General features: G+C 34.1%; 1 protein-coding gene across 1 annotated transcript; it reads left to right on the forward strand.

Moving 5' to 3' along the window:
• Positions 1–423: 423 nt before the first annotated feature.
• On the forward strand, positions 424–13,225 carry LOC144978491 (myotrophin-like). The gene is made up of 4 exons (XM_078924654.1): positions 424–598; positions 6,049–6,159; positions 7,918–8,001; positions 8,880–13,225. The coding sequence occupies exons 1-4, from the start codon at positions 527–529 to the stop codon at positions 8,964–8,966; spliced, it is 354 nt and encodes a 117-aa protein (XP_078780780.1). The 5' UTR covers positions 424–526; the 3' UTR covers positions 8,967–13,225.
• The last annotated feature ends 2,144 nt before the right edge of the window (positions 13,226–15,369 follow it).

Consider the following 15,369-nt stretch of genomic DNA (forward strand, 5'->3'; position numbering starts at 1 on the left):
AGATTGAGAGAGAGATAGATAGATAGATAGATAGATAGATAGATAGAGAGAGAGAGAGAGAGAGAGAGAGAGAGAGATATGAGGGAGGGGGGAGGGGGGGGGGGGGGGTATAATGTATGAGAGGAGTTTTGGTATTTAGATAATGCCTTTTCTTTTCTTTCCTGCTTTCAAATTTGCAAACTGGGTACTGTGATTTCCAAAAGTAACTTGTTTCATTCTTTCAAAACAATTGCCTTTACGGAATTATTACTAACCATTCGACTTAATTTATTGATCTATCGATTATTTCATTATTTTCAATTAAACTCTATTGCTTCTCAAAGAGAGCAAACATAGTAAAACTATAGGAAAAATTAACGTAAAATATTTTTTAAAAATTGGCTACATTTGATTTAAACCCATAAAATTATCTGGCCACTTTGGTTTCTCCCAAGTCAAGTGGGTTGGTCTCATCGTTTGCAAAAATCATTGATTTACACTAGATACCACTTTCATTTGAATAATCATATCTTACTTACTGTTTACAATGACTGACGAAATATTATGGGCAATAAAAATCAATGATATGGCCTCTTTACAAAACCAAGTAGAGGAGCAGGTAAGAGCATGGGAATAACATTTTCTTTTTCTTAGCCGACAGCTTCCGTCCCCGACTGAAGTTGAAGGCTGAAGGAAGGCCGGTGTAGTCTGTCTACTATCTAGAAGATAGTAGATAGGTAAATCTAGATTTTTTCCAAAGTAAATATTGATAATTTACTTGTGCATAGACAAATGTGATTTTGAAAACCATTACTTTTAGATCTGGGAAAAACGGTGCCAAAGTTATGATGATTTTACCACTCAAAATTTACACACAAAAAAAAACCGCTGTGATAATCCCCAGACACCTGTCTGGGAATAATGAAAATTCGTTATCCCCAGACACCTGTCTGGGGATAACCAAAATTCGTTATCCCCAGACATATATTTGAAACTCCTCTCCTTTAAACAATTATCCACATTCCAGAATATGGAATGTTTCCAAATGCACATAGAAATAAAGAAAGTTGATAAAATATCTAGAGAGCTGCGCCGGTGTTACCAATACTTAGCTTCTATACCACGACAAATCATTCGTTTGGACAGAAAAATAAATAAAAAACTTACCGCTAACCGTCAAAAGCAGTTTAGATTTGAAGATGCATTTGTTTTCTATAAAAAAAACATTCGGTACTAGACAATCCTTGATGAATTTCAAAAGTTGTGTTTGAAATATATCCTAAATATTTTCATGGTTCATTCCTTGCGATATCGTGTGGGTTTCCGTCTGTTACTACGTCTGGTGCCGGTGCAGTGCAAGCAAAACAAAGGTTTTAAAAAAAGTTTATTGAGAAAAAGATGCGGAAAAAAGTGTCCCTAGATAGGTATGCAATTTGGTGCATTAGTGCAGTAAAAATTGGTGCGCAAAATTAGTTCGTAGCGGATGCGAGACTGTGTGTGTGTGTGTGTGTGTGTGTGTGTGTCAGTGTGTATGTGTGAGTGTGTGTGTGTCTCTTTCTTTTTTTGGGGGGGAGTGCCTACGTACACGGTAACGGGGCATCTAGCCTCAGGATCTACGTGCACGTAAACTGGTTTACCGTTGCGACACAAGCAATAGATGGTCCTCGCTGTCGTGACCGCGCGCGCTCGTGTGTGTGTGTGTGTGTGTGTGTGCGTGTTATTTTTAAAAAAATCAAAACAATTTTAACCATTAATGGCGAGATTCCATTTTACACTCCCCAAGCCCAAACTCCAGATCTTAGTCTTAATGTTATCATTAAAAGACAAGCTTTGCGATTTATAGTTTAATTGAAGCCCGAGTCGAAATATACTCTTACTACTGCTCTCTTGGTGGAAACGATTTATTCTGCATAAGCAATCTGGAGAAAAAAATCAGTGTCACTGTAAAAGGTTAAAATTTCACGAAGTACGCACCGTGAACACCGCTGTAACAATCCTTTGATCTACGTCATCAGGCAACCCATTGTTTCTTTCATCTTTTCCCATTCCCCCTTACTATCCCCCATCCCCCCCCCCCCCCCTCCCTCTCTCTCTCTCTCTCTCTCTCTCTCTCTCTCTCTCTCTCTCTCTCTCTCTCTCTCTCTCTCTCTCTCTCTCTCTCTCTCTCTCTCTCTTGTTATAGTGTTATCCCTTCCCCTTCCCATCTCATTTTAAATGAAAACGTTCTGCTGTTTGCAGATACATGTATGATTGTTTTGTTTTTTCTCTCTCACTAGGCATTTGAAAAAAAACAAAAACCTGAAAAAAAAACAAAACAACTTAACCTTTTAAAGGCGAATATCAATCTTACTTGGACCAAAAATAAAATCTTACCGTTTTCATCAAAAGACAAAAAACAAAATACAATTTTAAAACAGGCACATGCAGCAAGTGGGCAGAGAGATTTTATGCAAAATACCAAACTAGGCATGAAAAATACCAAATATTCTTGAAAAAATGCTAGTCAATATCAAGTGATATTTAACACAAGAAGGAAAGTAAATAGTGATCAAATGTCAAATCCAGCTTTATTTTAAATTTTATTTTAAAACAAATGGATCAATGAAATTTCTTTTGTCACTTTGATCTGAAAACATCCAACTGGCAATTCGCCTTTTTATTTTCAACCAGGAAGAAAGTTGTTAATTATCAAATCTGTTCATAGTCCACCAACCATTTAAATTTTTACTACCTACCTACATACCTGTTAACTTAATTGATCATCTTTTGTTCATTCTGGCCACAATTTTGGGGATATTGATGATGGCCGGGAATTTTTTTTTTATTCTCCCCCCCCCCCCCCCCCTCCCCCCCCCCTTTTTAAAAATTTTTTCTGAGCATGAATTTCTTAAAATTGTTTTTATTAAAAAAATAAATTATTGTTTTTTTTTTCTCCTATCCGACCATTTGGTCGTTCTCTGAATATTTCTGTTTGTTTGCTTTTTAATTATTTATTCTTTTGAGAGCAAAAGTTGAAATTGTTCCTTGGCAGAGCTTAGTCATGAGTGACTGTTGTGCAGCTGTAGACATCAAGGAGTAGATCATCAAAAGTTGTCTACATGATTGGCATGGCCAAAAGAACTCGTTATCTTCTCCCAAGATAATCTCACCACAAAAGGGATAGGCCTTATGGCAGCAGCTTCTAATGGGTGTCACACTACCATGTTATGATGATCTATCCAGGTCGCAATCTCATCGCCGCAATCATCCACAGTCGCAAACCCACTCAGAAGCTTCGTGAGAACGCAATATTCAACTAGATGCTCTGCAGTTTCGGTCTCTTGACCACAACGGGTACATGTGGCAAGTCCCCATGAGGCAGGTTCTCGACAGAAGTTGGTTCGCTGCCACCCAATGTCTCCTCTTGCTGGTGGAAACACCTGACAACTTCTCCCCCAAATTTTTGAGGAGCCGCCCCTTTGAGGAATTGAATTCGTCCAAACCGACTACCATATTAATATTGTATATGCAGCTCTGTCTGAAGTCAGGAAAGCTACGTATAAGGGTTGCCAGTACATATTTCAACTCGAAACAGTTATACGCTTGAGAGGGGTATCCAATCCCAAGCCTGCAAACTGATAGTATGAAATTGTGTGCTCATCAGGAACTCAGAGGAGAGAGGAAATAGAAAATGTTAGAAAGTGTAACAACCACAATGTCAACAACAACAGCATTATACCAAAGGCAAACTAACCAGCAAGCAAACAAACATACATCTGGTGCTGGTAAACATGGAGTTGGCTTTTTAAACTATTTCACTGACATGTGTATTAAAACTTACTTCGTCATCAATAGTAACTCCAATGTCCTTTTCTTCTTCTAATTTCAGTGGAATACCCGTTAAGTGTATTTAAAATCTTGTATTGGTTCACTTTTTCCCATATGCAGGAATTTACACTTATCAGGGTTCAAGTTGAGTACCAAATATCACTTTAAGAGGCCAGTTTCCTCAAATAATCTTGCAGAATATTCTCTCCTCTTATGATTTTGAATATTATTTTTGTTATTAGAATCTGAATCTGAATGTTACTCGAAGTCGAATCAATTCTGAATATTTGTGTTTGATGGCAGAGAGGTGTTGAATGTGGCAGCCATTGTTGGCGTAAGGGTGAAGTATTTTTGATAATCTTTGCTTGAAGTTGTCCAACGCTGTTTTCAGCCAACTATAATTAGAGAGAAGTTTCTCAGTTAGGACACTTTGATGTGGATATGCCTTCACTTTAAAAAGAAATCTTTTTTTGTAAAAAAAAAAAAACTAGCTCTATTTCAAAAACTTAAATGTTTCAAATTTCTTTGCAACTTTTTGATTCTTCACAACTTTTTGATTCTTCACAACTTTTTGATTCTTCACAACTTTTGCCTTTTTAGCTTGTTGATTAGGATTTCGTCAACCATTTCTTTTTTTCCTTGTTACAAAGTCAGTTCTGAAATTAAGTTATTCTGACATTCTTAAATTCTTAATTCTTATTCTGACATTCTTTGATGACATCACATGACCTTCTTCGATAATTTGACTTCTACTCAAAAGGTTTGATAACTGTGTAGACTATTGCCCATCCTCCGGGGATGAAGAATTTACATAAATTCAGTTGTCGATTTGAGACAACAGTCTCAAAACTCCAGGTTCGATCATTGTTTGCAAACTTTGGTTGGTTTTACATATTTGAGCGATGAGGATAGTCACTTGATAGTCACAGTTGCTGTCAATTTTCAGGATCAATATTAGCCACAATTACATTTCATAAGATAATCATGTGTTTATTCACATGACCTTAAAAAAATTCCTCAAATGCAGATTATTATAACAAAATACATCGAAAGTTGAACTACCCACCCCTATATCCAATTACAAGTGGCATTAGACAATTAATAATAAGACTCACACTGACCTTTTCAAAATGTTTTGAAATGTATCACACTGATTTGCATAAAATTATTATTATAAAGTCCTCTGGGCCATTTTTGCATTTAGTTGAAAACTATTTACACGTGTCGTCTTTTTGGGATCTAATTTAGGTCAGAAATGAAAATAAAGAAAATTCTAAAATGAAAAAGTGATAAGGTGATTTCAACTGTAACTTTTGAAATTCATCCAGGATTATCAAGTTAGGATGCTTTTTTGGAGAAAGCAAATGCATCTTTAAATTTTAACTTTTTTTTTTTTAAGGTAGAAGTAATTTTAGGTTTTTAAGGTCGAAATAGATTGACGGTAATCATTGGCTATTGTGAGTGAATGATGAAGCACGAAGTGACACATCTTACTAGACATCTATAACATAGCACTGATATCTTATTCACAGACCGGTCTGGATGACAAAAAGGGGTCTAATTATTATTCACAGACAGCTTTTTGAAACATTTATTTGTTTTAACTTCCATAAAATTTTAAGAATATGAAAACTTTTACAGTGCATATAGAAACATGAAAGGACATAATTATGATGTTAATAAAATGTCATTAAAACGTTTAAAATTTATTTTTTAAAGCGAAATATTACTTCCAGAAATGAAGCAAATGATCAGAGAAGAACATCATTATTACCATCACAGTAGCTACCACCTACAACACATCATTAATGTTCACTACCACAAAACTATTATCATTACCATCATCACTTTTTTTTTTTGGGGGGGGGGGGGGGGGGGGCATTGTTATTGTATGCTATTCTGATGATCAAAGTGAGAGCTTGTTTTTGTTTTGAATCATGAGTGTTGAAGTGGGTAAATTTTACATACGCTTACGAGGAATAATATAATTTACTCTTTACACACATTATTCCACTCAATTCATATGTGAATGAATTCTCAACTGAAGGCAGTGCCAAATATTTTATGAATTCTAGTACTTATAAGAACAGTTGATTGGTGACCCCGACTGTTATGAAGTGGAGTGCTTTGAGCATGATTAAACTTGAGGAGTGTGCTTGAACAGAACTATAGAAATGCATACATTTTCTTTTTCTTTTTTTAAAGAATTATATATAGTTAGAGTGCATAAATATTTTGTCATTATTTTTTTATGTTCAACAGGGATGGGATATCAACAAAGAGATGAATGGACGCCTTCCATTACATTATGCTGCCGATTATGGCCATACAGGTGTCATTGAGTACTTATTGAATAAAGGTGCTGATATCAATGTAAGTGTAGTTTTTTAAAAAATTTTTTGGAGGGGGGGGGGGGGGTTGTTAAATATTTATGAATTTGTGCTTAGGAGCAATAAACTATTAGTGTTGAAAGTGACATTTCATATAAATCTAAAAGACTAGTATCAGGAATAACATAAGAAACATGCACAATTTGCACCAACATTTGGGATTCATGTGATGTTTATATGACTATTTTATGCATTCCTATTGGTTGTTGTGTCCGGAAATCACGTGATCTAGCGTCCATGGTGTAGATTTATTAAGAAATTTTGTTGTTAATTTTGGACAGACATGATTGCGACCTCATTGTCGAAAAATAAAGATGAATAAAATGTATTTTATGGTACAGTGGAAACTAATAATTGGAACTCGACTTAATCAATACAATCTCTTCAATGGAATGAACTGTCTGTGACAGATTTTTTTAATACACACATAAACACACACACACACTCATATATATACAGTTGAGATATATATATAATTCTAATTGGTCAATCAGAACACATGCCAAGTAATTGGAACAACTTTAGAGCTTTATAAATTGTTGTTAGAATTTTTTTGTAATGAATTAAAAATAAAAACATATGGAATGATCCTGTGTACCTTTAAAAGAAACCTGAAAGGTTAGTTAATTTACATTTTATCCATCTTAAGACACATTCCTTTTTAACATAGTTTGTCTCATAAGTTTCAATTTTTAAAAATGTTACAGGATATGAGAGAAATAACAGTTTCATATCAGTATCATATGATTTGATTTCTCATTCTATTAATTATTAACATATTTATGACATCATGTCTTCACATCTAATGTTGATGTTATTTAAAAGGCATTTAAAAAATTTTTTATTGGATGGACTTAAACTTTACCTTAGTTCGCTCACCAATTATTTTCATGAAAAACATAATCATGTTCCCTATCTCAATACTATAAGTTTATGTTTGAACCCTCTTTCGCCAGATCCAAACATTAACCTATATGTTCTCAAAACTAACTTCCTGTGACTTAAGTTCTTTTAGCACTAGGCTCTTCAATTGAAAGAAGGCCCTATTTTAGAAACCCACATCAGACGTGTGTAGTGTTATGTCGGTCCATTATAAAGGTCATCTGCGAAATTAATTGGTTTAAGGAACGTGGCTAAATTATAACAATTTCTGCATTACTGGCTTTTTCAATTAAATGGCATTGAATTTGTAAAGAATTAAAGCATTTCTTTAAGAAAATTTTATTCAGAAGCAAATTTATTTTAACTTTGTGAATATTCATTGCAATTATTCATCTCAATAAAATTCGAAATTCTTTGATTCATTGAATAAGACGTTGATGCTATTCAAGAGAAATATACATCTAGACTGTTGTGTACAGTATAATACAAGTTACTGTGCATGCATATTCAGATAAAAATAGTGAGACTTCGAATTCCAAAGTTGGTGAAAACAAATTTCAGGGAACTAAAATTATTTCACGTAATATTATTTTTAAAATTTCTTTTTTACCTCTCTCAAATTTTGACAAGATATTCAGCTAGGGGTCTTTAAACTAACAACATGGATTCACATTCCCTGCACCTAAATATCCATTACACACCCTTCTCACCTAATTCATGAACAGTTTTTCTATAATAGTGAGTGAACTGGGGGTGGAGAGAATATTAATCCACTCTGTTAGGACCAGATTATCAAATGAACTTGTATATGTATGAAAGAAAAGTTATTGATATGATATTGTATTTTTATTTTTTTCAGAAAACAGACAAATATGGAATAACTCCCTTACTGGCAGCCGTTTTTGAAGGACATTTAGAATGTGTTAAACTCTTATTAAAAAGGGTGAGTTTTGAAGAAACAAATTCAATGCAGTCATAAAATGGAAATAGACTTTGCAGTTGGTGTGGCTTTTATCATTTAATGTGTTATGATAAGAATTAAATGTTGTGGAAATTGGAAAGAAAACAGTGCGTAAAAATTATTTTACCTGTTCCTAACAACGGTAGAGGGAGGGGGTCCCAATAGCTCAGTTGGTAGATTCACTCACTTCACAAGCAATTGGACTGAGATCAATCCCGGGTACAGTTGAGATTTTTTTTTTTGGGACCTCCCTGTCTACCCAGCAGTGATTGGGTAGGTGGGTCTGTTTGATCTGGTGGAAAGTACTTTGCAATAGACTAGTTTCCTATCCAAAAGGTGGCAAGCAATTGCTTTCTTCAAAACATTTTTTTCCATTGCTACTGATAAAGATAGCTTCTTTTTTTTTCACAATAACACCCTTAAAGTCATTTTGTAAGAAAACAGTCTGATTCGGAACATAAAATAGTCTTTTACATTATTTTTTAGGTAATTCAATATCATGACCTAGAAATAGTAAATGCCATAAGCAGGGATTCAAGACATGAGCATACATAAATTGTGTACAAGAAAAGGGCAAAACACATTTTCTTGCTTATGTAGATTCTTTATAACCATACAATCAAGAAAAAACGCTTTAAGTTTTTTTAAAAAATAATAGATGTGACATGAGAAATAACAGCTTAAATTTTTTGTTGTTGTTGATATTTTGTTATGTTTCTAAGAGTCGGCCTCTTGACAAATTAAATTGAATCAAGTGATATAAACACCACTGGATACAATTATGAATTTTTACCATCACTATCTATGCAAATAACTTGATATTGTATTTTTACCATATCCTCCTTCTATATTTTGATCAGGGAGCTGATAAAAATGGAAAAAGTCCGAGCGGTGAAAGCTATGCTGAATGTGCAGAGACTGATGAAATCAAACGACTTCTTCTCTGAAAACGGATCGGAATGTTAGGCAGCCTGATTAACATGGTTTCCTTTTTAAGTTCTGAAACTAATTTATCTTATTTTGTATTAAAACTACTGAAGAGGGAGTTTTTTTTTTCTTAAAAGACATTCCCTTTTCATACTGTGCAAATGATATATTTTAATCCTATGAAAGTGGCTTTGAGATTTCACATCAAATAGGTATCAATCGTTCTCTTCTCTTTCTCTTCTCTCTCTCTCTCTCTCTCTCTCTCTCTCTCTCTCTCTCTCTCTCTCTCTCTCTCTCTATCTATCTATCTATTTGTCCTCTAGAGACAGAGCTCAATTTAACTTTATCCTAACACCATATCTTAAGATTTTCACCACAAGAGCAGGAACATTGTGACTGTGGATTAGGAACATTGTGACTGTGGATTAGTTGAAAACCTAGTTGTATTATTGTATCGTCGGTACTGCTTTCTTGAGCTCTGCATTTGTAGCAAGAAAAGTCATGCGAGAAATCACAGTTTTGTAAGAAGTAATAAACAAAATTGAATATAACAGCTTCAAAAAGGAACAAAATACCAAACACGGAATTGTTCGGGCTCAAACCCTTCTTCAGCCAACAACAAAAAACAATAAAGACATAAATACATTACTAAATTCCAGATAGTTGTCTATCTGGAATTTTAATTTAGTAATGTATTTATGTCTTTATTGTTTTTTGTTATTGGCTGAAGAAGGGGTTTGAGCCCGAAACGTTCCGGGTTTGGTATTTTGTTTTTTTTAATATGAATTGCTTAACGTTACAAAATTTCAGTTTCTTTTGGATCATGATCAATATAGAAACCTGATGTTTAATCCAGGTCTGTACTATTGGTCTAGTAAGTCAGTATTTTACAAATAATATTACCCTCTTTACTTTACACAAAATCTTATATATTTTGTGCCAGAGCACTATTTTAGAAATCATACAATTTTTTTTTCATCCTTTGATTGATTTCATTTATTTAAACTTTTACTAAAATAATGAAACTTGTGCTAACATTATAATATGATATAATGATATGTTTTTATTTCTATATTATATATAAATGAATTTATAAAATTGCCTCTTTAAATTTCAATTCAAGGCTCTGTATAAAATAAAGGCAAAGCTATGATGGTAATTAAAAGATATTGATTATATTTCTTTATTATTGTACATCTCACTATTCATAGGACAGAGGGCCCTGCGCACAATACATCTTTAATGTAGTTCACGTTTTGGTTGGCAATTATACATAGAAGACAATTCCGGGCTGTACTGTGTAAGAAATTACACAGCAAGGTTTAGAAGGGAGGAAAGCCTGTTAAAGACAATCAAATATCTCTTTGTAAAACAAAAGTAGTAGATTGTTATTTAGCTGTATTACAAGTGAATTATACTTTGATAAGCTCAAACTCCTGCTATGTGTCATATATGTTGGCATTGAGAAATATTACTAAATATTAGAAGATATGTGAGATCCGACAAATTACAAGGAAAGAAAATATCCCCTTTAGGGTGGGGTTAAGTGAGTATTTTATGCTCACGCATACATTGACATGTCTCCTTTCAAGGACTGTGCTTGAACCTGGCGTATACTTTATATACTTTATTATTAAAGGGGGGAGGGGGGGTTGCTTTTTAAAAAAAAAATTTTTTTTTTTTTTTTTTGAAAGAGTTGTGTAGGTTCGAATTTTTTATATACCTGTTTGAGGGGAAAGATAAGATGATGGAAACTGGTCTCTTGCTTCTTTTTTTTTTTTTTTTCCTAACAAAATGACTATTCTATATGTATAACTATAACTATAATCTAATATATTGGTATTATTGAATATGTGATGACAAACTCGACAAAATGATGATGTATGTTTCATGGTATATACTCACTTACTCCTCATTGGTCCAGGAGGATTTTTACCCAAGGTATCTTAAATCGTTATGCTTGTTGTTGATATTATTGTTATTATGCAGGTTGTTTCCTGATGATTGGTGCTGAGACACTTAATTTTGATATTTTCACAGGTGGGGAACATGAATATGACATGCTTTTTTATCCTTATCGCACTTAAAAACTTGACGATGTTACTGAAATAAGAAGTAAATGATATCATAAAATAGTAAGCTTAAATCACTGAGCAGTTTCTGGTAATTGTATAACCTTTTACGGTCCTGCATACTAAGAAAAAAACATAGAATCATGAATTTTTGGATGCAAAGGAGACAGTGGAATCTGACGGCCCTGATCTTTTTCATCATTTGATATCACTGTGTCCATTAACATACTTAAGCACCAAAATTCGTTATATCATATAATTCAGCAATTCCTTATTTTTGCTAATTTCAACTAAAAATCAAATCTTGTACTGTCCTGTTAACTTGAGCTTTCTACATAATGAAAAAGAACCAGAAGAAAAAGGAAGAGAAAAAACAACAAAAAGAGCAGCAGAACTACGGTCTTTAAATTAAAAAAACAAACTTGTTTAAACGCAAAAGCTAGTTTAATAAAACATATATTATAATCCCTGCCATGAGCAAAGTAATTTATATATCATCTAAAGTGACCACTGGTTGTTCCCTTGAGAACCATAAACTAGTTGCAGTTCATTTAAGCAGGTCTGGACATGGTTCGATTTTACTCTAATATGACATCATATGTGGCCAGTTAAAAAGACAATATGGCGATCCCACTCTATAAAAAGAAAAAGGTTTTCCTACGGTCTCTCAGATGTCACTATATTCAACCTCTTTTATTTAAAGATCATTCTCTTTTTGAAATTAAAAGAGTTTACATGAAACACTGGTATTGTGTGTTGCACGAAACCCTTTTTTTTTTAAAGTGAGAGAAAGTGAGAAAATAAATTTTGCAATTAAGTGGAATCCTGTTAAAGTCAACACCGGCAGAGCAGAAAGACTGGTTGGGCTTAAAGCAAGGTTGACTTTATCCATTGTCAATGGAACACACCTAGATAAATAACAGGAAATTTGGGACCAACAAGAGGTGTTGAATTTAAACAGATGACGAGTGTTGATTTGACACGGATTCCACTGTAGTCTGGGATAGCCCATCTGCCCGTATCACTATCACCGTCTATTTTCCTATTTTCACCAATGCAATTACTCAAGCTCCAATTAATGTGGCCATATTTGCTGTTTCTTCTCTCCTGTAAGTGAAATCGGAGAAGTCTGCAGTTATAACTTGTTAAGCAATGGAAGAAACTTGAATTAGAGGAAACTCTGGGTCAGAGTCTCAGTATGAAAGAGTTTATTGGTAGATAAGCAGTCTGCTACTGTCATTGCAATGAGTACACATTTATGCAGCCACTACAACGTATTTGTCAGATTCGTTTTAGATCAAATATTTTTTATAAGTTTTCAAGTCTCCATAGTCCGACTTGTTCATTAAAGGCAAAGGCCAGGATAAGTGTGCTACATGTACATGTATTAGGATTGCTGGAATATGCGGGAGGGGGGGGGGGGGGATCAAAATGACAATTTATATTTAATCAATGGGTTACAAGCCAGTTAAAATCACATGGGGTATGGCCATTGCTGTACTACGATTTCTAGTTGCTGTAAGCTTTTTGGTGAGATGGATAGCTTCTTGTCATATTTTATTTCCTTTTTTATTTATAGATTTGTTGCAATCTTTTACACCCAATCAACTGTAGCGACAATGTCTCAATCAGTGTTTAATATCTTCCCTGAAGTGTTTGCAGGTTGTAGTAAGAATGGGTTGATTTTTATTCCCGGAGAGGGACCAAAGAATATATATTGTGTAAAACTGAATGGACTTTGCTTTTGTTTTAGAGAATCTGTAGTAGCCAATTCAAAAAATAATTTTTTTTGATGTTCATATTGAAATTCAAAATATGCATATTGAAGACGAATGTGATGATTAATGAATGATAAATAGTGTCATGTGTTATGTTTTAATCTATGCTTTAATTATGTCAATGGATTTCTCTTCTTTTTTTATTTCGTCCCTCTTTTGATTAATTTCTTGACTATTTATTTCAAGTTGAAGCTTAGTAATGTGTAGTATTTATCTTTCTTCTTATTTTTTAGGTATTATATTAATTTTATATTATTATTATTATTATCATTATATGTTGCAATTTATGTGAATAATAACTTAGTATGTAGGCAGGCTTGTAAAATTCGTATTGAGTATTCATAAACTCTATGCATTATATTAAACCAGTGCACTAATGAAATGCTTCTTTGAAAAACAATTAAAACAGCAATATTTTTGCCTTCAAAATTGTCTTTACATGATTTTTTTTCAACTCAGCTTGGAATATTTTTGTGGCGCAGTCTCATGTACTGATGTATTTTATAATATTTTGGTATTTCAACTGCCTTTCTTTTTTTTGAAAGTCCAACGGATGTTATTTTTCAGGTTTTTCCAGACACATAAATAGATTGGTTTTGGATGATGGGTTTGGGTTCTTCTGGTGTGCAGAGAGAGTTCACTCTTGCTCTGCCCATCATATCTATTTTCGTTTTCCGTGTTGCTCCCTGTTCTGTCTTTGTCCTAGATTAAGATTTTTCCTGGTCCTAGCAAGGGTCCATTGCTGAGAGGGAAACAGTCAAATGAATTGTTCCTTTTTTTTTTTTTTGGAGATATATTTTTTTCTCATTGTACTATTATATATATATCAGTTTTGAATTTTTTAAAAATGGTTATTACTAATATATTGCACTTTGTAAGAACATGAGTGTATCTTTCATAGTGGCATCGCTTGCTTGTGTCTGGATGAGACTTTTAGGTTTCTGACCTCCCATAATGGGCCGGGAGGTACTTACTGTCTTCTGCTTTCCAACTTGCTTTCTGTCTTTGTCTTGGAATGAGATTACTTGCTTATGTCCTTTCTGAAAGGGAAACAGTCAAATATGTAGATAATTTTGGGAGATGATATTTTTTTCTGTGTAAATCATCTCTCTGTAATGCACTGTATTATTTTGTTTACATATTATATATGATTTGTAAACATTTGAGTGTATTCCTCTTGTGGGGACCTGTGCTTGTGTCTGGATGCAACGTTTTAGGTGATCTCAAACTAAGTACTTTGGTAGTGTGCTTTTGGAAACTACATCTATTTCCTATCGCTAGGGCAAGGTTATTTGCGCAAGACCACAAAACGCAGCCAGTGATCGAACTCAGTACCTTTTGGTTATGAAGCAAAGACCGCCCTGCTGAGCCATGCTGTCCTATAAGATCTAGGTCTGTAATCCTTTGACTATCCCATCATTTGCTGAAATAATTTTAAAGTGCAGCAAGCACGATGTAATCCCTTGAGTTGATACAAACAAGATTGACATATATACGTTTGGATTGCCTTTGGAATTTACCGGTTTCCTGTTTAATAAACAAGGCATCTTTGTCTACATAAAATGTAGCAAGTGTCGTAAAACTCCTAAAAATTAACAAAATAAATCTTTTAAAAAGTCACAGGAGCTTTTATATAACGCAATGATCACTAATGTGCTAAGAGAGCTACCAAGGATCTCAAAGAAGCACTTAACATGTAAGATAATGCATATAAGGCGCTTTTCAATTGGGTTGTTTTGGGTTTTTTTTTACTGTGTAACTAGCCAAGTACTCGTTTTACACACAAGTATATGGTGAGAGAATGAGTAAAGAGTCTTTTCCAACTTGCAACACTGACAACTCTAACCAAAACAAGATTCGATCCCCTTTCTAGGACTGGGTGGGGTTCCTGACCTCCCATAGTGGGCAGGGAGGTACATACTGTCTTCTATCCCCCTATATCTGTTTTCCAATATGCTTTCTATGTCTTGGAATGAGATTACTTGGTTTTGTCCTGGTCCTGGCCTTATACCCTGGCTGGGAGGGAAGCAGTCAAATGTATAGTTAGTTTTAGGAGATGATATTTTTTTCCTTGTAAATCATCTCTCTGTTATGTATTATTATGTTTGTTATTTTGAATGTATAATGTAAGCATTTGAGTGTATTCCTCTTAGTGGGATCTTGTGCTGGTGTATGGTTGAGACATTAAGGTGATCTCAAACTAAGTACACTGATAGTGTGCTCTTGGAATCTACATCTGTTCTTTATTTGAACCACTCCCTTTGTCTAACTTTTTTCCTCAAGTCCTTTTTTATTGTACATCTTTTCACTATTAAATTTTCTTCCTTTTAAAACTGGCGCTGATATGACCTAAATGTGTTGCAAAAACCCTTAAAAACAAAAACAAACACTTTCTAGGAAAGCCAATTGTTTCGGGGGGGGGGGGGGGGGGGGGGGTGAATGACGGTTTTCTTTCTGCTTTGTCAGGCGAAGTATCTTCTGCACACACACTCTTCTTTTCAAGATATCTAGTCCAAATTGGAGATCTTTCCATTCACATCCTATTGCCAGGCACAACCAGCATGTCAATCCGT

The sequence above is a fragment of the Berghia stephanieae genome, chromosome 8, assembly GCF_034508935.2.
Source record: "Berghia stephanieae isolate SIO BIC M18660-M18661 chromosome 8, UCSD_Bste_1.3, whole genome shotgun sequence".
Taxonomy (NCBI): domain Eukaryota; kingdom Metazoa; phylum Mollusca; class Gastropoda; order Nudibranchia; family Aeolidiidae; genus Berghia; species Berghia stephanieae.

Coding starts and splice junctions, on each gene's coding strand:
- LOC144978491 (XM_078924654.1), top strand. CDS start 527: ATGACTGACGAAATATTATGGGCAATAAAAATCAATGATATGGCCTCT. Junction 599..6,048: donor AAAACCAAGTAGAGGAGCAG/GTAAGAGCATGG, acceptor TATGTTCAACAG/GGATGGGATATCAACAAAGA. Junction 6,160..7,917: donor ATAAAGGTGCTGATATCAAT/GTAAGTGTAGTT, acceptor TATTTTTTTCAG/AAAACAGACAAATATGGAAT.